The sequence below is a fragment of the Curcuma longa genome, unplaced genomic scaffold (genome assembly GCF_044706935.1).
Source record: "Curcuma longa cultivar G26 ecotype Majalengka, Jawa Barat unplaced genomic scaffold, ITB_CL_G26_1.1 contig_16347, whole genome shotgun sequence".
Lineage (NCBI taxonomy): Eukaryota > Viridiplantae > Streptophyta > Magnoliopsida > Zingiberales > Zingiberaceae > Curcuma > Curcuma longa.
Window position 1 is genome coordinate 1 of NW_027430331.1, and position 25,391 is coordinate 25,391.

Below are 25,391 nucleotides of genomic sequence, written 5' to 3' on the forward strand. Positions count from 1 at the left end.
TTATATTTATACTTTTATATATTCTTAATTAATAAATGAGATTGACATCTATTTTTAAAAATATAAAATAAAACTTTACGTGGCATGATATTAAGATATATAATAGAATGAAAAAAAGCAGGTCCGATAATTGATGGAAGGAAGGGCAATCATTTGAATATATTTTTTTTTCATAAAGAAAAAGTTGTAAATATAAAATAGAAATATAAGCTTTTTAATATATTGGGCATCATCCGTGGGTACCACTGTGAACATCAACTGCAAAAAAATAATTTTTTCTTAAAATTTAAATTTTAGAATTTAAAATTTAAAATTAAATAAATTTAAAAAAATATTAAAAAAATTATACTTGATATTCATGATGGTGCTCATAGGCATCAAGCATAATATTTCATATATATATATATATATATATATATATATATATATATATATAATTTTAAATTTTAAATCTTAAAAAAAATATTTTTTTAATACTTGGTACTCACGGGCAACATACATAATATTCCTTCTATATATATATATATATATATATATATATATATATATATATACTTGATACTTACGGTGATGCTCACCAGCATCATGCATACTATTCCTCTAGATATTCTGCGGAGATCACTACCAGACAACTAGCCTCAGGGATGACTAAATCTTCGAAGACCGCCTGGAGAGCATGTGAATCTTAAGAGTAAAAAAGAAAGGGTTAGAATGAAGGTAAAGGGATTTTTGGCTCAGCCACTCCGATATTCATGTTAAATCTCCAACGGAGGATTCTTGAAGAGGAATAGTAGTTGATGTCAGGGGAAAAGTGAGGGTAAATATCTGTGTACTTTCAATCGTGAGAGAGGACTTCTTTTTATAGGATGTATTAGGAGTAGGGTGTTACATTCGTGGTAGCTAGAGAAAATGTCTCATCATATACATCACTTACTGTAAAAGATCATACTGCATTAATCATATATCATGATACAACATCGTTCCATGTATCCATGTGACTCACATGTGCAATGTCATCCCACGTGTTACTCATACTGTTATTGGATGTCAAAGGGTTGGACCTGCTAAAGCAAGGGACATTGAGTTGAAGGAGTCAAGTCACTTGGGAGTTAGGTTTCAAGGAGGATTGGTGAGTCAGGTGGTTATGTTCATCTCTTCAATCTGATGTGTCTCTTTCAAGGGGGACAAGATATGACTTTCTTATCAAGGTGAGGATGTCCATATATATATATATATATATATATATATATATATATATATAGAGGATTCTGATACCTTGTGCGCGCAGTGTACGACAGAAGATTCTGAGCACTCGAAATAAATTCGAGCGCTTGGAACAGAAGCAATGCTATTTATTATTATTATTTTTACATACGATTAAGTCATTTAAGATTTTCATTTTAAGAGTTGGGTTATAAATAGTATTAAGTATAAAATTTTTTTTCAAAATGAAAAAAATTTAATTGCTCAAGGATGTGTTGAAAAAGAAATGTGGGATAACAACCTAGCACACCTCGTGAGCAACTAATTTTTTTTATTTTAAAATTTTTTTGTGCTTAATACTATAATTCAACCACTAAAATTTAAAGAAAAAAAATCTTAAATAACTTAATTATAAATAAAAAATAAAATAAAATATGATACTATTCCTATTTCAAACATTCAAAATCTTCTATCATAGATGAGTCACGCCGTGTATGAGAATCCCTGTATTTATATTTATTTGGAAGTGCGTGGACACTGTTGCTAGTAGAAGGTGGACAGGCATTTATTTGATTCAATCAAGAGCAATTCTATTGATAGGGTCGAATCGTCTTCTTTTTCTTTTTCCTTTTATTTTAATTGCTTGAATCTTTTAGTTCAATTATTAAACTTAGAGAATATTGACAAATAAATAAAATCATGCAACAAGTAAAGATATCTGTTCTTGCCAAAAACCGACGACAGTCAATTCACCAATCAAGAAGATGTCACCTCAACCGATGCGGGCCCGAGTAGGAGGGAGACCTACGAGAGGAATACGAACGAATAGATTAGCTGGCGCCGGGGGATCCCGGCAGGCCACTCCAACGCTCAAGTTAGTTCTCCGGCGAAGAGGATAGTAGCAGTAAGGATAGTTATCGTAGTGAGAATGCAAGAAATAGGCTCCGTCATTAATACCTGCGTGCGAGTTAATATACCTTCAAAGAGAACCTTTCATCTGGCCGAAGGGGTAGGCTATGGTGGTATTCGGGGGACCAAGCCTGAGCGTGTCTGACATCTGCACCGATAGGGTGGCAACTAGGAGACAGAGGCGATACTCCTATAACTGCACTGTGGCAAGATGTTGCACGTCACTTTTGTCGTTTAGTTGTAAGTAGAAAAAGTGGCCGCAGGGACAAGTTGAGACATGGGGATGTGGGCGCAGCCTTCCCCTGCACGGCCGTTCGCACGCTTGGCTGTCTGTTTGCAATTGGGTGTTAGTGAGACTTGAGCATGGGTTAATGTCGGAGTCGGAAAGGTACTCGGGACCAGTGAGGACTGGGTTTAACTAGGTGAAATGAACAACGTAAGTGGTCGGGCGGACCTGGCAGACTGAGCAATATGCATACGTTGTTTGTGGACGTCCAGGCTAAGGGGCTTGCTAGAGAATAGCCATGAGAAGTGTCGGTCGGGCACATGATGGCCAGGCGAGGTAGATGTCGGGTCTGAGCCTACTGAGGTGAGCTTGAGGACTAACTACCCAGGAAACGACATACAGGAGCGGGACTGGCCCGGGAATGGCTGAGACCGTATTGTCCCGGGCAAGAGCGATAAAGGCCCACTTTGGCCGGGCAAGAAGGCAGTGGTCTCCGGCCGGGTAGGCCCGGTGCTGTGGCGGGATGGCGGGGCAAGATGCCCGGCCAGGCCAGGTGGAAAGGGTTAATCTAACCGGAATGAGCTACGCCGGGAGTTGCCCGGGAACACTCCAGTAGCGTGAGGTATCCTCGGGTCAGGCTGTAGCTGCCTTATCCCGGGAAAACAGGCGAAAAGCCGGTGCTGGCCGAGCAAGATAGTGCCGGGACTTATCGCGGTAATCGTCAAGTCGGAGAAACTGAATGCCTGGTCCTTTGTCCCAGGTGAGTTCCTAAGGCCAGTTAGGTCCCAGACCCTGGGGCCGGGATCGTGGACCCCGGGACCGGCCAGGTAGAGCGAGCTGTTGACATTCCCGGACACGTAGGACCAGAAGAGACCTTCCTGATTGTGGACCCCGGGGCCAGCCAGATAAGGCAGAATATTGACCTTCCCGGCCACGCAGGATCAGACAAGACCTACTACATCAATATCAAAGGAAGAATATTGTTGTCTATGGAACTTAAACTATTCCCGCACTGGTGAGCAATGTAACAGCAGGAGGATTTCGAGCTTGTATATCAATTCTATGTGTGGAACACGAGTCTTGTCCTTCCTTTTATAGACGGATGTCAACTGTTGATGTGATACTTTTTCAATCGCTTGAAAATTATTTCGGTCGCTCGGACCATGTTGACCCAATTGCTAATTCAATCCACACAAACTTTAGATCTGGCCGATGTGGTGATTTCCAATCGCTTGGACACCTTCCGATCGATTGGAGCTTGGTCAACCTTAATTATCTCTTGATCATCTCTGTCAGATTGCTTGGATCTGACCTTCGGATTGTCCGGAAGCTTTTCGGTTGCCTAAACATTAAGGTTGCTCGGATCACTTCTAGTTGTCTAGAGCACCAAATTACTCTGACCTACTTTCTATACCACAGATAACAATTATTGTCCACCTTGACTTTGAAATACAAAGTAATTTCTTGGTCAAATTTGCGCCTAGTTATTAAGACTACCCTCGACCCTAGAAGGATGAAGCACTATTCATAGAAAGTCTCTCATAGTTTATTATTGCAGAAAAATTTTGTTCATCTGTTGGAGGACAACTAGAACTTGCAAAACTCGGATCATAAAATAAATTATGACCTCCAACACTCTAATATGGATTGAATTGATTATAAGCACTTTAATCACCACTAACTGACACTTGTATATTTTATTCATAATATTCCTCGTCATGTATAAATGGTTCACCATGGCATGTCCAATTATAATAATTCGGAGTAAAACCAAATCTACACAGATGTTCGCGAACTTTGTCACATTGTAAAAATTTACCATTGTGACATTTTCTACAAGGACATCTTATCTTTTCTCCATCCATAAATTCAACATGAGTAGAAGCAAATTCTAAAAATTGTTCTATTCCAACAATATACTTATCAGTTAAACATTTACGGTTAGGTTTGTTCTTTCTATACATCCAACCCCTTTCATTCTGTATTTTTTCTATTTTCAATTTATTAAATTAATAAACAAAACTATAACATATAAAACCTACCATAACTTCATTAACAACCATAAGATATATAAGACAATCATGGTAATTTCTTTTAACAATAACAAAATTATACCTACAATAGGTGAAAGCACGAGTATCCATAGCCGAAATACGTGAAATACACCTCAAAGTAGGACATGCACAAACAAATTTACAATCTTATATTATATAACAAAGATAATTAATTAAAATATATTGAAATTAAAATAAGATACACAAACATTAATAAAAAACTTAATCCGCCCGACAACGTAACCCTAACTCGATCTAAACACTAACCTAAACCCTAACCCTAAAAATCAACACTAACCCTCACCTAAACATTAACCATAACACTAACCCTAAACCCTAACCCCAATCACCCTAACCCTAACCCCAATCACTAACCCTAACCCCAAACACTAACCCTAACCCTAATCACTAACCCTAACTATAACCACTAATCCTAACCCTAAACATAAAGTCTAACCCTAACCCTAACCTAACCTAGCTAAACCTCACCCTAAACCCTAAAATTGATGCCGGCCAGCACTGTTCTCCACCATTGGCCGACCAGCACACACCATTGGCCGGTGCGGCCGGCCGGCCGGCCAACACCCCCCCAGCCACCCCAGCGCGCGTGAGTCATCCTTTGCAGCAGCCCGCCAACAGCCGCCGCCACGCTATCAGCCGGCCAACGGGCCGACGCCGATCGGCCACCTTCACGCCACGATTTTCCAGCCCCCCCCCCCCCCCCAAGAGAAGAAACAACGGAAAAAACAAAGAAAATATAGATCTTACCGTCGAGCAGCCTCGCCTAATGCGGGTTCGCCGCCGTTACAGTCGCCGGAGGGTTTGGAGAGGAAGGAATCGCCGGAGGGATCGGTGGTGCAGCGCAGAGGAAGGAAAAATCGCGAAGGGAAGAAGAAAAGGGGATCGGGCGCGGTGATAAGTTAGGGCATTTGGCGACGAAACAAATTTCGTCGCCAAATTCATCGCCAATTGGCGACGAAAAATTATTTTCGTCGCCAATTTGGCGACGAATACGTGATTCGTCACCAATTGGCGACGAAAATTTTCGTCGTTTCGAATTTGGCGACGAAATTTGTTTCGTCGTCAAATGCCCAACTTATTACCACACGGTCCCACCCGTGACTCACCCATTTCTCTTAGCTAACTTGGCGACGAAACCAGCATTTCGTCGCCAATTTGCGACGAATCTGTGTTTCATCGCCAATTTGGTGACAATGTGTTTATTCGTCGCTAATTTTGCGACGAATGCGTTTATTCGTCGCAAAATTGGCGACGAAATTATTTAGTCGTCGCTAAATAGCGACGAATTGGGCGACAAAAATTTGTTCATCCCAAATTGGCAACTAAACTATTTTCATCACAAATTTCGTTGTAAATTTACGACGAATACGTGTTTCGTCGCAAATTCGTCCCTAATTTGCGACGAAAATATTTCGTCGTAAAATTTTATCGCAAATGCGTTGTATTTTTGTAGTGGTATTTTTGTCCCGAAATCAATGTCAATACGAAGGGGTTGAGCCGAACATTGAGAGGATATTCAGGAAGGTCCAAACACATGTCTTTAGGTTTTTGAGTGCTCCACGTGTAAGATCATGATGTAATTTCATGAACGACTTATAATACAATTTGCCTTTAGTGTAACAAAACCTGTGAATAATTAAATTCAGTAAGGTGTTTGAATATGATGGTGCAAGATCATTATCAGTAAGCTTGTGAATGGCCGTAGCGCGATAAGTGCGAGCAAGAAGAGAAGAGAAGAATAGGAGAATTTGGAATTTTTTACTTTGCGATTTCTTGTGTTGTATCCATGATATCAACAAGAGGTGCAGTGGTGTAAATTGGGCTAGGCCTGACCATATCCAAAGCTAGCTTGGTTAGGGTTATGCACCCTTTGCTTGAAGTTGTTATTCAAGTTTTAACCTGGTTGACCTCGACCGGAAACTTCCCCATCATCGCATTGAAATAACGATAAGCACCAAAGCGAAAGATGTCTCGAAGGCCACACACAAATGAAATAGGAACAAGAATGTTCTTAGGTAACTCTAGAGATCATCACTAAAGATGATGAAGAAAGGATCTTGTGTGAGAGTTGTAAGAAGATTCTTATTCGCAAATCTTTTAAAGGAGCTAACCATCTTACTAGTCATTGCTATTCAGAAGATGATGTTGCAGGAGGATTCGAAGATTATTATTATTATTTTTTTAATAATTTTTTACTTTTTAATAATTTTTGAGTTTTTTATTTTATATTTAGAGTATTTTTTATCATATTTATTTTTTATATTTTAGGATTCAGGATTAAATTGTTGATGAAATTGGTATCCTTTATTAGTTGTGAGCTTGCAAATTTTATTTTATTTTATATTTAAATAAGGAATGAAGAAAAGGCCCCACATCGACTTTAAATATTTTATGAGAACATATTTTCATCTATTTTTTTAAAAAGCATCTCGGTAAATAATATGTTTTAATATACTAAATATTTAATTAATATTTTATATCTCATAAATAACACCACTATGACAATAATTAATTTAATTCAAAGTGAATAATTAATTTAAAGGATTTAAATTTTCTCATTGTCTTAACGGTAAATTAGAGAAAACTCCCCAAACCCAAACTGAACTTTGTGATTAGTCCCCATCCAACATTTTCTTTACATGCACTCCCCAAACCTTAGTTTCAACTCCCCAATTCATGAATTTACAAATCTACCCCCTCCCACTCTCCAGTCCCGTCTTCTCCCCCTTTTCCCACCGTCGACTTCTCCTTCTCTTTTCCCCACCGGCGACTTCTCCTCTTGTCGCCGTCTCTTCGTCTTAACTATCTTCTCCTCTTCTCTCCGTCTCCTCCTTTGTTCACTGTCTCCTCTTAACTTGTCTTAAATTATATATAATTCTCGTTTATTTATTTTTATGGCATAAATAAAAAAGATAATTAATTACATTTTATTGCATCAAATAATGATTATACATAAGTGAAAGATTTAATATTACTATTGCAATAGTTTTTTTTCACATTCATTGTTATGTTTTAAACTTTTATATGTGTTCCGATCAATACATCATGGATGATCAAGTCATTGATTCACGAACTGTTGATGTATACACTCCTCAAAGATAGTTGCTCGGAGAGATAAAGAGACCTGAAAAGTACTCAAAATGAGAGTTAAAATGACATCCGGGGTGGATCCCGATAAACCATTTTGACGCTCAACTTAGAATTTTGCATGAGGAAGGAATTTAAAGGCCTGATGAAATTGGGGTTAATGTGTACATACCTGCCCATAGGCATGAGCAACCTTTTATAAAGTTGATCTTCAAAATATTAGTATCTGTTTAGGAAATATTTCAAGATATCCATTTCAGTTTTTTAGAAAAATTCTAAAATATTCGTTTAAAAAATATTTTGAGATATTTTTCTTATTCTTTAAGTGAAATGGTCTTAGGGTTTCCTAATCTTAAAGATGAACCAATTTTATCCCACATGACACGTGGGGGGTAATATATTTATGTCACATCACAAGCATTCCTAATTAGTCTAGTCGAAGAAGACATAGTTCGACTGACTAAATTATGCTGAGTTGTTATCAAAATACTTTGATGAGATTTCATCACCCCATCGTATCAACATGTAAGACAAATTAAAAATCCATAAAAGTTGGATTTGTTCATTCATTATTATTTAAGACGCAATATTTTTAAAAGTTTTGAAAAGGTTTAATGTTAAATGTAATTATAGTATTAATATATTAGTAATATGTTAAAGTGAGGATATATTAGCAATGTAAATCATACAACTTTGATTAATAAGTTTTAGATTTTTAAAATCTATTTTTCCTTTTTTTTCTTTTTTCATTTCTTTTTCTATTTTCATAAATTTTCTTATTTTCTAAAATTTTTCTATTTTCTCATTTAAAAATATTTTTTTTAATATTCTTATTAATTTTATTTTATATTATATTTTGGCATGACAAGCTTGATAGTAAGTCAACCAGGTTAATATCAGGTGACCAATAATGACGTCACAGGTTGTGCTGACATGGCTAGTGACGTATTGATGTTGAGAAAATTAAAAAATTATCAAAAATAATAATAATAACCTTTAGATCCTCTTATATTATATTTAATTTTAGATGACAATTGATGAATTATGTCGTGCTATGTCCAACATAAATCGTGATTGTGTCATGTTAGGCATGACCCTAGTTGACATGCCCTATGAAAAATTGTGTCATGCCCAACTCAACATGACACCTAAATGAGCTAACAAGACCCATGTCATGCCTCCTCAACATTAAAGTTATCAATTTAAGTTGGATCTGTCAGTTAGATCTGCTTCATCAAACAATTTAAGCGAGTTGAGTTAAAATTTTATCAATCTATTTTAAGGTAAATTTAGGTGGGCTGACCTGCCTAGGTCCGTGACCTTCATAAGTTAGCCTGTGACGGGCTTGAGCTGATCTACATGTTGAGAAAATATTTTTTTTTAAATTTAAAATTAAAGTAGAAAACTCAATGGACTAATAAACTTAACCTGTTTAAACCGTAATTTAAACTTAAAAATTTCAACTTGACACATTTAAATTACAATCCAAACTTAAAAATTTTTAATATTTTTTATACTTTTTTGTATATTGACAGGCCCATGGGATGATCCGCACCGCTTAACCCTAATCCGTCTTAGGTTAGGTTGGATTGGAGATTTTTGAACTCGTCAAATTACTAGGTAGGCCCACTCCGCCACGCTTCGCTCCGTCCCATCATATGACAGGTTTTTCACGGGTTGGCTTGGCCCATCATGGATAGACCTGTTTGACAAGTCTACTCAACATGCTCGTTGGCACCTTTACAAAAGTGTATAAGTATAATGGTTCTATTACAATTACATTGACGTCGCCTATGAAAAGTCCCTTAAGCATCTCGAAGTGGATTGTTTCTTTAGCACCTTATCCATACTCCATGTATTCAACTAGTTATGTGTTTGTTTACTCTTTTTAACATGTAAGCAAACCATTTTGGTCAACGCTAATATAAGTGATAAGAATGTAAGAAGATTTAAGATCTCAATGTAGGATCGAACATGATGCTAGAGGAGGAAAGTGAATAGCGTTACAAATTTTACGAGTGATACTCTTAAAATTCTAAGAAAATAAAGATAGAGTATGTAGTGGAATAGAAAAACTACTTTAAGCATAATGTTAATCAAGTGAGATTCGTAACAATCATGTAATTAAATCTCAAGTTAGAGTGCAGGTTTTAATACAATAAGCAACTTGACACAATCAAGCATTCAAAACGATGACAATATGTAACACACCAAAAACACTTGCAATATCTAATTAGATTTGATCATGCACAATTTAGTTAGATTTGTCACAAGAAGCATGTAAAAGTTAATTTGAGTTTATCACAAGGAGCATGCAAGAATTAAGGACAAAATAAGCAAAGAAGAACACACACAACCTAAAAATAATGATTTTTATTTCAAATATCTATTTTCCAAAAAGACTTTGAAGTGGAGAAACCTCAAAATGAATCAAAAAATTATTATGCACAAAGTATACAATATATAAGAATGTACGACAACATAACCAATGAGAGTTACACTAGGTTGTTGAAAGTTAAGGTGTAGAGTTACAACACGTCGTCGTAATGGATCGAAGAGCACAACAAACATGAGCAGAGTAGTGAGATGAATTGATTGATGTTGAAAACCTATGCGTCAAACTTTCTTTTATAGAACTTTTGTAGATGTTGATATGGCAAAGCTCCGGTCGACTGAACCTCTTTTGTCGCATGGAAGATGCCGATGTGGTTGTAACTTCTATCCGATAGATAACGTTGCTTGCGGTCTCTATTCGACTGGACAACTTCTGGTCACCTGGTGCTAGATCAAATCTGATCTTGAGTGACTCGACCGTATCGTTGGATCTCATCACCACCGGTCACCTAGGAGCCATCTTTGGTTGCTTAGAAGTTGCGATCACCTTGCTCTTCGCTCTGATCGCTTAGAACCTCCCGACTCCATCAATTGAGGTTTATCCACAGCCAATCACCTGGACTCCTTTTCAATTGCTTGAAATTGTCGAAAAATACTTCCTTGTAGGTTTTATGTGTAATGCATATGATATAAAATATTTAGTTATTCGCGCATACCTTTAGCTTGATGTTTGACTCCCACTAACATATTTAGACTTTGTGTCAAAACTTCAATTTTCAACTGACTCCCTTTGGACTTGCTTTTCAAGACTTCAACTTTTAGCTGACTTCACTTGGATTCAATCTACTTAGTTCCCAACTAGGATTTCCCTGTCTGGCTCCCAACCACCTAACAACGCTAGGACTTCCACCGTCTGATTCTCAACCAGAATTTCAATTGCCTAGTCCCGCTAAGACTTAATTTTTGCTTGGTTCATAATCAAGACTTCACTATTGCTTGATTTCCAACCAGAACTTAAGCTTTAGTCAAGTTACTTGTACCTATACATTTGACAACATCACCAGAATACCAACAGGTAACTTTAAACTTATCTATACATTAAAATATAAGTTTGGCATGGTGCTCCCGGCACCAACACTCAATAGATTGTAGAACACTATCATGAGAATTATTGGATGAGTGTTCTATGATGTTCAAGATGAGTACTCTAGGACATCGAGCTTCATCCATACATTTCTTTACAAACTTTCATAATGGCCCATCTTTGTCATCAGAAGAGATACCAAATTGTCTCCATCCTTGGTTATCCAATTGCTACCACAAAATATGACTCAAAATAATGCATGAGTTAATTTAGGGTTTCTATCTCCCACAATGGTAATTAGGTGAACCATCTATGAGGCACACCTCATAGAATTGTTGGCTAGATTCTATACATCATTTCATCCAATATTTCATATATCGACATATGACCCACCTATTCAAAAGAATCTACACTTCCATACTTGTCTAATACTCGCATATCTACACTTCAATTGTACGTGCCATGCGATTTGCACCTTGTAAAAGGATTTTGATTTCTAGCTATCTTTGCCTCTTCCGCAACTAAATTCATTCTTTCTACCTATCAATGTTCTCTTCTATCGTCCTTCGTCTTCTCTTGTGCAATGTACCCCTCGACAACTTATTTTTGATTCACCTCGGGTGGGCTCCTTTGCTTTTGACACATCATTTATGTCTTTAACGGAGGTACTAAAAATAGAGGGACGATTATTCCTAACGTCCTAGACAAAATTTAAAGTTGTTAATTTTTATGCCTTCCTATCCACAACCACTCAATTTATAGACCTCTTGTAATCTAGTGCCACCTAAAGCAAGCGATTGTTTAATAATATGTGAGAAAACTCTATCACTCAATCCAATTCCGCTTGACTATCAAGGCCGGTAGTGGCCCTATGCCTTATCATATTCACCGATATATATGATCAATTTACAATCAATAAGAAGGTCTTCCTAAGTCTATTCAAGTGCAAACAAACATGTGGATTTCGATGAAGTAAATCATCAAGTATAGCTTTAAATCCTAGCTACAAACTTAGTAGCCCCAAACTATTCATGTTCCCTTGTAAATAGTGAAATTTGTACACCAAGGTATAAGATCTAACTATGCCAATCGAATTCACGAACTAGTCGTAGCACCATTCTCATGAGTTTACTTACTCTTGTAACCGCAAGATCATTTGTACCACCTAATTTAGTGCAAAGATGATGCTTGTTGGAAGCACAAAGGTTCGTAGGAAGAAGATATTGTAGCTTAATACATCACACGCCTCCTTTCCAAAGTGTTCGACCGATCAATGATTTATTATACACAAATTAGCTAAAATTTCACCTTCATAAACAAGTAGTTAAGTTCCAAATATTTGTTATGTAATACAAACTAAGATTACATTCATGGTAATACATCTCACTGATAATATACACAGTTGCTTAGCTTAGAGGTTAGAATTAATCCACCATTAATTATATTCCAAAACTCACTTCATCAAGATCATCATCATCTAGTGCCAAAAACACCTCGTCTAGGCATGATAGCTCCTTCGAGTCATCACCATGTGACCCACCGCTCGACGATGATTCATGAACACGACATAGAACCCATCGGTTCGACTCCTAAAATTAAGAAAATTTTTAAAATAATTGATACCATTAATTGTAGTATAAAAACTCTAAGGGAGTACATTTGAATTATTTTTAAAACTTTAGAGAGTATTTTAAATATATATATATTTCACATGGAGCAAAATGAAATAATCCTGGCCTATTAATTAATTTATAAATAAATATCAAATAATGCATACCGACTGCCTTCTCTTCCTCGAGCAAGCTCCATGGCGATGGCGATCGGAGAGGAACGAGTCCAGCAAATGGTACTCATGCATCACCCAATTAGTTCTGACTCCGCCGCCGCCACCGCCGGAAAGTTGCCCGAGGTAGTACTTAAGAGTCTTCTTGACACCGGCGTCGTCACCGGCGGTGCTTATGACCTCATCGGCGCCGGCGACGGTCTCCCAGTAACCGCTACCAGTGGTTCTAGTCGTGCTGCCGTGATCCGGCCGAGCGGTGAAGAAGTACCAAAACTTGTGGCCTCCTTCGAGAGCTGAACCTGATTAGTAATTAGAATGCGATTAAGATGCATCATTAGTGTGTATATATATGGCGAATAGTTAATTAACCTGCGGTGAGATTCCATGGATCGCACTGGCGGAGATGAAGAGTAGGGATGGTGTTAGGGAGGAGAGGAGAGGCGGCCTTGCGGCGGAGGAAGTGGACGACGAGCTCTTCGTCGGAGGGAAAGAAGTGGAAACCTGGTGGGAGATCGCTGTCGCCATGTCCACTTCCATCCGGGTCCATCTTTTGTTTGAGGATATGAAGACAGGCCAGAGGAGACGAGAGGAGAGGAGAGGAGAGGAGAGAGTGTGAATACTTAAACTTATTTGAATGGGACATGTTGTCTGGGCTTTATATGTAGATATATATACAGCGTTTATATACCCGATGTTGTCGATTAGGTTTGGAGAGCACTTAGACTCAGCGTAACAATAGTATCACAGGGAAGGATTTGAGGATTGAGAATTTAATATTATATTAGAAACAGATGCCTCGACCCTTCTTTTATAGAGTCCCGTTGAATGTTGACGTGGCACTTGTTTGATCGCCCGGAAGTCTTTCCAACTGTTTGAACTGTTGGATATATGAATGGAAATAATGAAATGGAAGGATGGAGTCTCCCTCATATGGAGGATTTTAGTCCCACATTGGTAGTTGAAGGGCAACTTGGTTGGCTTATATTGTATCACAAGCCTTGATGTTGTGAACAAATGCAAGTGGAGAGGCTCTCTCTCACGCGTGGGTGCGCAGGGGGGTGCAAATCCAGGGCTCGGATTGTATTGCCCGCAAGGTAACTTGTGTGCGAGCGCGACCTGCGCACGTCGAATGTCGGACCGGTCAGGGCATAATTTGCCCAAGCAGATGAACCAACATTTTGTCATTCCTTTCAAATTTTTGTAACGTTGGCTGCAATGAAACGGACAAGAGTTATTACCTGGCGTTGAAACGGCCAGAGTTAATTAAACGTTTCGAATCAAGCCATCAATTCCACCATTAATCTCCAATTAATTGGAGATATGGTGCGAGGTTATAAAAGAGGCAGCGAGGAAGAGAACGAAAATACTCTCTCGATCCCTCTCTTCCTTTTTTCCTCTACTTTCCCCGTGATAGTATTTTGGTGTATTCAGTTCGCCGGAAACGATCCGGTATTGTCGTTGTATCATGGGAAATAGACGTCCGTTGTGAGGGCGAATCTGTTTTAAGGAAACTGCTTGAACGCAGGCCTCGGCATTCGGCCACTCGGCTCTGCCATTCGGCATTCGGCCACTCAGCATTCGGCCACTCGGCTCGGCCATTCGGCATTCAGCCACTCGGCTCGGCAAGTTGGCATTCGGCCATTCGGCATTCGGCCACTCGGCTCGGCCATTCGGCATTCGGCCACTCGGCTCGGCAAGTCGGCATTCGGCAATTCGACATTCGGCCACTCGGCTCGGCCATTCAGCATTCGGCCACTCGGCTCAGCCTTCGGCATTCGGCCACTCGGCTCGGCGATTCGGCATTCGGCCACTCGGCTCGGCGATTCGGCATTCGGTCATTCGGCATTCGGCCACTCGGCTCAGCCATTCGGCATTTGGCCACTCGGCTCGGCGATTCGGCATTCGGCCACTCGGCTCGGCGATTCGGCATTCGACCACTCGGCTCGGCGACTCGGCATTCGGCGGTTCGGTCACTCAGCTCGGCCACTCGGCAGTTCGGCCACTCGGCGGTTCGGCCACTCGGCACTCAGCGGTTCGGCCATTCGGCTCGGCACTAGGCAGTTCTATCATTCGGCTCGGCCACTCTGCTCAGCACTCTGCTTAACACTTGGCTCGGCCATTCTGCTCGGCATTCGGCAGTTGACCACTCAGCCATTCAACACTCTCCAGCAAAAAGCAGTTTCTAACATGAACTCTACTAATATAGTTGCAAACTTGATTCACTTGGACTCGGGATCAGGATGACCTAACGACATCTGGTCGCTTGGAGCATGACCAACTTCTATATATGACTGTCTTCTCTAAATCGTTGCATCTCGCCTTAGGATTGCTCGGAATCTCCTCCGGTCACTCGAATCTTATTTTGATCACCTGAAATTAAAGTTCTCGACTTTGTTTGTTTGATCTTATCTCCATTTAGTCTCCGAATACCTTTTGGTCATCTAGAACACCAAATAACTTCCTTTTCTAAGTGTCTGGTCTGTCTTGTCTAGTCGTCTAATCTTAGTATCTACTAAGATGTTCCACTGCTTGGTATCCAGTCATCTGACCTATCAACACTTTTTTTGTCAAGTTATTTTATTAAATATTAAAATATAAATTTGATGTGATGCCCATTGTACCGATAATCTCTCTCCTTTTGACATGTAAAAATCAAATTTAAAGTTAGTAAGCATGTATTTAATGTTTAAAAAAATACATGATAAAATTAAAAATTAAATGCAATCATGACTTAAAAGTTAAAATTTTCTCTCCCCCGAGTAGAATATTTAGTTCTTTTTCTCCTCCAAATAAAACTTAATTTTAAGACTTTAAAACTTTTGCTAAAAACTTAAAACCTTTCCAATAATAACTTTAACTCATCAACTTGAGTTTTCAAAATAGAATTCTCATCTTCAAGCTTAATGTTTGAGTTGAGATTTCACTTTGAACCTTCATAATTGAAGAGTTAAAGTTAGTCTTCTTCTTAAAGTCTTTGACCTCCTTAAGAAGTGACTTGACTCTAGACTTAGATTTAGCTAAAGGTTTTGGCAATTAAGCGATAGTAGTGTAAAACTTTTCAATTAAAGGTCTATTACCTCATCAGTAGACTCATTTGAGCTGCTAATTAAATCTTGGCTTAACTCTGATGCTGACTCAAATTCAGACTCTGACTCAAATTTTGAGGCTTCTTCTATAGCCATTAGTGCTATTAGGTTGACTTAATCGAAGTCTGATTCTGATTCTGAGGAAGATTCATCTCAAGTTACCTTTAAAGCCTTTTCTCTTCTATAGCTTCTGTGACTTATCCGATTCTTTTGGCACCTTTAGAAGGGGGCAATCTGAGACTTGTTGTGTCCCTTCTTATTACACTCAAAGCACCAAATGTTGGCTTTGTTGACTTGATCGTTCTTCTGAATCTCCTTTTTTACAAATCTTCTGGAGAACTTCTTTCTTCTAATTATTTTCCTCACCATGTTTGCAACTTCGGAAGATAAGTCATCTTCGTCAATTGAAGATTCAGACTTGGACTTTGATTCAATCTCAACTTTTGGTTTAGGTTTTGACTTTGCCTTGACTCCATCAGGTTTACCTACAATCAAAGTTATATCCTTCTCCTTTTGATCAAGGTTAGTCTATTCATGCAATTCAAAATCACAGAAAAATTCATCTAACTTAATAGAAGATAAGTCCTTGTAAGCATTCATCATGGATGCCCATAAGGTTGTCTTTGGAAATGCCTTAAATGCGTACCTTATCAAGTCATGATTTTTGACTTGTTCTCCAATAACATGGATGTCATTGATAATTTCCTTGAACCTTCCATGAAGTTGACTCATTGACTCACCATCCTTCATTTGAATGGTTTGGAGTTGACTTAAGAGAAGATCTTTTTTAATAGTTCTTAAGTCAGATGAACCTTCATGAAGCTCAATGAGCTTCTCCTATAACTCCTTTGCGTTTTTAAATGGTTCAACTTTGCTTAGCTACTCTTGAGTTAGACCATATTAGAGCATAGTAGTAGCCTTGCATTTCCTTGGGCTTTCTTCTTTAAATGTCTCTCTTAGCTTTATTGAGAGGAGTAACACTTGTAAACATCTTCAACAAAGATTGTAAGAGATTTGTCTCATTACCTCTTATAAAGTGATGAGTATACTAGAATCATTTTGGTGATGACCCAACGAATGAGTCATAAGACATGGAGTAAGAGTGAGATCTTCAAACTACATTATATCATGTTGTCAATATTGTTTGTGCTTATTACTATTTCCATTGTGTTCATACATATCATGATATGAACAACTAAACACACACGAGCATTCTATGTGTATATTTAAAATTTACCAAATTACGACGACTCAACCTTCCCTTCTAGCTAGCTCAACTCATCACTTTCATTTCAATTATCATCCCATCATATTACAAATTGACAAACTATGATATCTTTAATTGGAAATTCACTTATAAGGATGAGTTTCTATATTTGGTGGATGTCCCTTTCTCCTAATTGTATAATGCACATGATGTTGGAAGATTTACATTAGTACAATACTTTTGTAATAAATTACAGAAGTTCATTAATTATGTTGATTTTATTCAGATCTCAATTGATCCAACAAAAGGTGATTTCGCTCATCCCAAACAATCTAGTATCGTTGACTCCACAATGAGATATAGGTCGGTAAATCAAGCATCGAGCAGGCCTCTAGGTGGGAGGATAATTATGTAGCTGTCAATCCCGCGAATCGACCTGTGTCCAATCCGAAAAATCCATCCCTTGAGAACCAACGCAGCTACGCCCTAAGGGCTCTCAGTTCTCAATCAAGGAAGCAAAAGTTGATTTTGCCCACCTCAAGCGGCCTAATATCATCGGTCCTACAGCAAGATACAGGTAGATAAATTAGGTATACAGTAGGCCCCTAAAAGGGAGGGCATTCCGCTACTGTCAACCCCCCGAATTGAACTTGTGCCCAAGGAAATAAGTCTACCTCCTGAAAATCAACTGCGCTATGCCCTGGGAGCCTCTCATATCTCAATCAAAAAAAAAATGATAATCCCAGTAGCCACATCTCTGGGGGTGGTCGGCCCGGTCCCACGGAAGTTTCCCACCGACCACCAGGGTAAATCGGGAAGCGCATACGGCGGTCAATCCAGATGCCCCTCTCATATCTCAATCAAGATCATAGCCAATGTTGACTAGGGGCTAGACCTAATCAAAGTAGTTTGGAGTTTGGTTTACTTTGTCCGAAGTGGACGCAATGCACCTGAAAAGGTTTTAGGTTGTTGACCTTTCCCAAGTAAAAGAGTAACACAACTGAGATGGTGAAGGTTACTACTATGATTAACTTATGTCACTCATTTGCTAATATAACATTTCCAAGAGGGTAAGGGTTCGAATCTCAGTGAAACTAAGACAATACCCTCCTCCATCTTGGCCAACTGCAATTTCTCGATTTAGCTCTTCATAGATGATCGTGGAGCCAACCATGTGGGGTCGCTAGGGTGGCGGATTTCACATTTGCAAAAGAATAGTGGGAGTTTTCACCCCCATTAGCTACTCTCTTCAACTCAAGACCCGCAAAGCATACTTTGAACAAGTTGTGATAACATTCTCGTATCAATGTTGGATAATCTCTTTAATCGATATATCGAATCCTCCTTCATTGAAAACAATATAATATGATTTCTTTTATATCAGATATCTAGTTTATACTAATTAATCTTGAAGCGAATGATCCGATTCCACATTCCGTTCACCAAATAAATTTAGAAAATGAAATTTCTCTTAACGTGACACCCAACGTCACTAATTATTCAAACGCCACATGTATACACTACGTAAGTTTTAAACTCTGATTACTTAAGAAAAATACCTTGCTTCTTACCACCACACCATCCACATAAATCACCCCTCTCCCTAAGTTTTTAGTCCCAAAATAATTATATAACAAAGTTTGTATTGCTTGATTATGTTGCATAATTTTGCAAAATATGTAACCTTTTTAAGCTATGGAGCTACCATCACAAATGAATTCATGACCTAACTAAGTCTGACCAAAATAGTTGATGAATGAGACAATTACAATAAGATAACAAGAAACATATGATTATTAGTCTAACTTAAACTCTGCATTGCTTCCCCACAAGTACTAGATGATTATTAAACCTCAACCCTCAGGGCTTCTAGAATAGGGTTAATCTAAGCAAACAAAAAGAAACATAATTATGATCATCACAACAAAACATTTTGACCATTGTTTTCTAAAATCAGATATGCCAAAAAAACAATTTAATTTCCCATGTCATGCCTCTTCAACAAGTACGTCACCCTTCACCATTGCCCAATCTTGTCTCCAAAGCAAGCAATGCACAGCACTATTGTAGGTACGTTGCCAAACTTGAAGAGCATCACTTTCTTTGTGTGAAAATGTTTCTTCTTGGTGTCCTAAACCCAAGCAATGATTGCTAAGTCTACTAGAAACAAAGATAACTTTGTTTTGTGCTACTCTACTCTTGGTAGATTTAGGAGACGTGTACTGCTTCTTTTTCACCACCAGGAAGAATAAGGTGGCCCTCCTTGGAAGAATAAAGGCGAAGCTCGCCACCTTTGTAGTGCATGGCTGCACGTCCGCACCAAAGATCTCAGGGGGTATGGTTGCTCTGTGACGTCCTATTGATGCAAGAAGAGTCGAGACATAAACTGCGAAGCAAAAGTAATCCATGAAGTTTAATACGCACTAACTAAAACATAGAATCGATCAAAAAGTTTAGAAATATGCACAAAACAACAATCTTTTGCATGCAGAGGTGACACCTAGCTAAGATGTGATGATTTGGTGAGTGTTGCAGGATGGAAAATGTACTTGTTGGGATAAAATAGGATTGCTGCACAAGAGCATATGGAAGGGTTGGTGGTGAGGCATGCTATCAGGCTGCTTGGGCATGTTAAGCAAGCAAATGGCAAGGGTGTTGGGTGGGAGTACTGCCATGCCATTACGGCTTGGTGGTGGATTTGGTTGGATGGAGGGTGCACTCTTGGAACTTGATGTTAGTGCTTTACTTTTTTTCCTTTTTCTTCCCTTCTGTTCATGTCACTACTTCTGTCTGATGAATACATTAGGTACTCATGGGTTGACCAGAGACACAAGCACAGTGATTGCATGTAATTGAGAAGGTATCTATTTCCTTTTCTTCTGTGGGAAGAAAAGGTGGAAGGTGATCATTGTCAACTGCACTAGAAGATTGTCCCATTAACAGTTCTTTCTAAATATAATTAAATGTTGTATTAAGTTTATCTGATATACTTTGTAATTAATCCTTAATCTAGTTCTCTACTAAATTTATCCTAAATTTCTAATTGCATTGTTTCTTCTTTTTGCCTCACAACTCATACCTCCATATTAACACAGCTATTTCATCCCTCTTATCTGTTTTCTTACTTGGCAGTAAGTCTCTTCATTAACAGCGACCACGAGTAGGCAATGGCCAATGACTGCAAGACCCTTTTGGATCAATTGATCAAGTGACAGTATCAATGAGCCACAGCCAACCAAAGACAAGGACTATGGAGCAATGTATATGAAGGTCCCATTAGCTGTTCATCAAGTTATTCACTTTGAGCATTTGCTAAAACCCCAGAGCAATCTATATTGATTGACACCTTTGATCACGTCTAGACAATATGTGTATGAGGGCACAACATGCTTGGTAATTTACCTATGTTTAGGTGGACACCACCCTTGTAGCTGGCAAGAATGCATACGAAAATCTAGGATCCACGTACGCACACTTGGTTACTCGATATCATAGAAGTAGTTGATATCAAGGATTATAAGAACAATAACTTGGATGTTCCTGATAAATTTCAGTGTCATCAAGGATGGTAGTAGCTACATTGAGGATTGGGCAATACATATTTGGTGGTTATGTTATTTCTTAGGAAGTTTTTATTGCTGCATTTTTTTTATTGTGCTATGAATAGGTATTGATGCAATCAATCTATTTATGGCATTCTTGTTATGTCTTCCCTTCTTGAAAACTTTATGATAATTTTGTTTCGCTAGTCAATTTTGCATTGGATTATGGAATTGAATGTTGTAATAACTACTTGTGTGTTATGTGATGTATGGTTTAGGCATAGACATTGACTAGTGTTACTGCATCAGTGATGGAGTTCAGGAAAAAATGTGTTTTCAAAAAGATCGTCGTCGTGTGAACATGAGAGCCATTCAAAGAAAATGAACAAATCTAGCTGATACTGTGACATCTACAACTTGAGAAAACATACTAAGAACTGAGTGTTCATAAACAACTAAAGCATATTGCCATAAAATATTATAAACAGCTTATAACACAAAGAAGAACAAATTTGAACTAGCATTATATTACTACAGCAAAGACAGGTAAGCATGTTATGCTTTTTCCTAATTAATACTTGTAGAATTGTGAACCAGCTTAGGAGTATCTAAAAAGCACTTCTTTGTCTGATACTCGCTGCAATTATTAGCAATGGGCAAAGAATGATCAAAAGAGAATCTGAATAACAGATGTTTGTTGCTTCTAAATCTCAAATTCACACCAAATATATGTTTGCTGCCAAGAAGTATGCCCCAGGGTTATCTAAAGGGCAGCTTGAGTTGTAGGACTGAGGTCCTATTGCACACAACATGTGGGATGTGTGTACTCAGCTCATGATCCAAAATGGAGTGAGCCCATATGGAACCATGATCATGCGGACAGACTCGATGGGAATTTATTTGCAGATATTTCGAGTTGGTGCCAACCAAGCATTTGGTTAGTTAAAAGAGTTGTTTTTCAAAACATCAACCACACAAGTCGTACTACATTCTTTCATTTCCCAAACACTTGTGAACTCTAGCATCACTATACTACCATGTGTGCTCTAGATTGTCAATCAATCCATGCCTTCCATTATATTTCTTGTCTTTATAGAACTCTGAATGTGTTTTCCGCTATGCTTTGATGTCGTGCTTTAGATTCTCAACTAGGTCATGCCATCTCCCATTATCTATTGTTTGGGAGGTGGCCATTGTTGTTGTTGCCTCTCCCTCTCTTCTTCAATCCTATCCACCCATCAAACTATTTTAGAGGCTTTATATGATCCGAGGAGGAGACAAGTAATCCTATGGCTAAGATTGCATTAATTTGCCTTTTTCTTACTCTAGCAGCTATATCTCAATGGACACCATCAATTAGATATTGGCAATGTTTTCTTTACGACATATTCTCACAATAGGAATTACATACTCTTATAATCCTAGAAAATCTTGTCAATACATCCATAAATTATTAATAATTGAATAGGGTTGCCCCCAATCAATCAGTTATACAATAAGTAGTAGTGTGTTATATAATCTCAAATTGTTGTTTTATGCTTGAATTAACACCAACAACAATTGTCATTAAGAAATTAAACACCAATTAAGTGATCTAATGCTTGTAGCATGAAAGGGGGTTTTGATTATTGGATATGGATTCAATGTGTAGATCCGTTAACCTGGTTTGTTAACATTAATGGGTTGTTAACAGGTATCGACTTTATGTGGATGGTCCTTGCAGGATGGGCAAGTATATAAGGAAGAAGCTTTGATTCATTTGGGCATGATCTTCAGATCTTGATCAAGAGCTTCTTCTTCCTCCTTTCTTCGCCATTGAAAAGGACTCTAATTGTTGCCCAATCCTGTAGAAAGACTTCCGTTGCATTGCAGGAATCTCTCGGTGACAAGTAAGGGATACAATGGTTATTACTTTAGGCTTAGGTCAATATTCAGTTTTGTTGTTGTATCAATTCAATTTTAATTTAGCATTATAAATGATGATAACTAGGTCTTGTAGATGCATCATTAATTAAGTTTGATGTATCGTATTCTTGTGCTTCCAATTGGTATTAGAGCTTTAGGATTGTTTTATCATCATCTTAGGATTGTTTTATCATCATCTTTAAGGCGTAAGGATTATTTTCGATAATTTAAAAAATAGCATCATTTTTGTATTTGATTCCATTGTGGAGCTTCGAATTAAAGTATATCCATCGAATGTAGTATGAATAGGTTAGGATTTAACCTAGAGATCGAGTTTTTCACATTATCTTCAAAGAACGCGAATAATGGCACAGTTTAGGTTTTTCCGAGCTGAAAAATCATGTAGAAATTAGGTTTTCAGCTACCAATGGATTGATCACCAATCGATGGTTGAGCGTAAAACTAGGCACAGAATAGCCTGGAATCGATTAGTGGGTTCGACTAATACTCACCAATCGATTGTCATAAGGTGTCAATCGATTACTGAGCCCAGAGTTACGCACAAAATGATCTAAAATCGATTGGGCAATTCAACTAGTTGTCATCAATCGATTGTTGAACTTGAGGTTGGGCACAGAATGGTCTTGAATCGATTGGGCATTTCCACTGGTTGACACCAATCAATTGCCATGACGAGTTAATCAATTGTTGAGTCTAGGGTCGTGTACAGAAGGTCGTGGGAACGATTGGGTAGTTCGACTGGTGTTCACCAATCGATTGCCACAATATCTAATTGATTGTTGTTCGTTGGGTTGTCCATAGTAAGTCTCCAAATTAATTGACAGATTCGACTGATTGGCATAAATCAATTGTCATAAGGTGTCAATCGATTGGTGTGGATGAACTCGCGAACAGAAGCCTTCCGAATCAACCAGGAAACTTAATTACTATGTCTTGGAATTGACACAAAGAGTATCAATCGATTGCTACCTGTTGGCAATCGATTGAGTAGGGTCTCAATCGACTGGTAGCTGACACCAATCGATTAATAATTGATTAGTTGCGTTTTTAGCAGTTTTTTTTATTCTTCTTTGTGCTTGATACTTAGGCGAGTCAATACTATCGTCAAAGTGAGAACAACTAGGAAGGCTAGGGGTATTTGTGTAGATGAATGTATATCTATGCTAAAGATGGCTGGCCCAGAGGAAGACCATTCTTTATGCCGGATGCATATTTAAGGAACATCACAAATCTAGTTTAGCTTCTAAGTTATGTGTGTAGTATATCGGCCCAAAGGAAAGGGCACTATATGGTCAATTAGAAGTATTATGAATGATAATTGAAAATATAAGTTAACTAAGGAAGTTCATAAATAAAGTATCATGTGCATAATGCGTCGGCCCAAAGAAAGGCTAGTCATATGACAGATGAAGGTAATTATGAGTTGTTTGGAGAATACCATTAGCAAGTTGGAATTTAGTCCAAAGACTTAATGTAATGTTGCACTAAGTATCTCATTGAATGTCATAAAGTCACATGTTTTGTTTGTTGCATTTTGTCACTGTACAATTATAAAGATACATGTCTTGTTTGTTAAATTGAGTTATGTTTTTCGCTTTTGTTTATGTAGCACTTTCAATATCTGCTAATCTGAACAACATCCCCATGCTTACTAGTATAAATTTTGATCAGTGGAAAGAGCATGTTATAGTACTTTTAGACTACATGAGATCTAGACTTTGCATTTAGGCACTATTGTCTTGCATCTTTATCTAGTGATTCCACTGCGGATCAAAAGGTGATCTTTAGCAAGTGGAAGCAATCGAATCGCATGAGTCTTGCGATTATGAAGATGTATATTTTGAAATCCATTAGGGGTTTAATAACTGAGAATGAGAATGTCAAAACCTTCATTAAGGAGTTAGTAGATCGATTCGCCTCAAACAAAAAGGTCGAGATTTTCACATTTCTTACGAAATTGGTATCCATGCGGTATAACGGAAAGAGTAGTGTAAAAATAATATAGAATCTTACTTTATTACAAGAGATAAACCCCTATTTATACACGAATATAGGGACCTATTCTAGAAGAATTATTCTGTAAAAAAAATAGAATATTTATCCCTAACAGAATATCTAACAGAACATTTATTCCTAAATATTCTAACACTCCCTCTTAAGCTGGAGAATATAAATTATATGTACCCAGCTTGTTAAATATGTAGTCAATTCGAGGACCTTTCAGTTCCTTGATGAATATATCTGCTAGTTGATTCGATGAGTTAACAAAACTAGTAGATATTTCACTAGATATGACTTTTTCTCTGACAAAGTGACAGTCGACTTCAATATACTTTGTCCTCTCACGAAAAACTGAATTCGAAGCGATATGCATAGCGGCTTCGTTGTCACATATAAGTGACATTTGTGTAACCTCTCCAAATCTTAGCTCTTGAAGTAACTGTTAAGTGGAAGCTAAAGGAGCAACAGAACATTAGACGATCTGTGTAGCACAGGGAGGCAGGACGAGGAAGACATGTTGCTCGTCGCGTCGAGGAAGACGCGCAACGAGGAAGCCGCTGCGATTGCTACGTCGCGACGAGGAAAACGCGCGACAAGGAAAGTGTACTGCTCGTCGCGTGGAGGAAGATGTGCAACGAGGAAGCCGCTGCGATTGTTGTGTCGCGACGAGGAAAACGTGCGACGAGGAAAACGTGCTATGAGGAAGCCGTTGCGATTGCTGCGTTGTGACGAGGAAGGTGTGCTGCTCGTCGCATCGAGGAAGACGCACGACGAGGAAGCCACTGCGATTGCTGCGTCGCGACGAGGAAAACGTGCGACAAGGAAGGCGTGTTGCTCGTCGCGTCGAGGAAAACGCGAGATGAGGAAGCAGCTGCGATTGCTGCGTCGCAACAAGGAAGGCGGCGGAGGAGATCGACACGCGGGAGGC

At 38.4% G+C, this 25,391-nt stretch overlaps 1 protein-coding gene across 1 annotated transcript; it reads right to left on the reverse strand.

Moving 5' to 3' along the window:
- Positions 1-12,357: 12,357 nt before the first annotated feature.
- Positions 12,358-13,248, reverse strand: LOC141816382 (NAC domain-containing protein 104-like). The gene is made up of 3 exons (XM_074704171.1): positions 13,071-13,248; positions 12,696-13,000; positions 12,358-12,507 (listed from the first exon to the last, which is right to left on the reverse strand). The coding sequence occupies exons 1-3, from the start codon at positions 13,246-13,248 to the stop codon at positions 12,358-12,360; spliced, it is 633 nt and encodes a 210-aa protein (XP_074560272.1).
- Between the last annotated feature and the right edge of the window lie 12,143 nt (positions 13,249-25,391).

Excerpts from the sequence above, each read along its gene's own strand:
- LOC141816382 (XM_074704171.1), bottom strand. The coding sequence starts at position 13,248 with ATGGACCCGGATGGAAGTGGACATGGCGACAGCGATCTCCCACCAGGT. Across the intron at positions 13,001-13,070 it reads TCCATGGAATCTCACCGCAG|GTTCAGCTCTCGAAGGAGGC; the intron begins GTTAATTAACTA and ends ATTACTAATCAG. Across the intron at positions 12,508-12,695 it reads CGAGGAAGAGAAGGCAGTCG|GAGTCGAACCGATGGGTTCT; the intron begins GTATGCATTATT and ends TCTTAATTTTAG.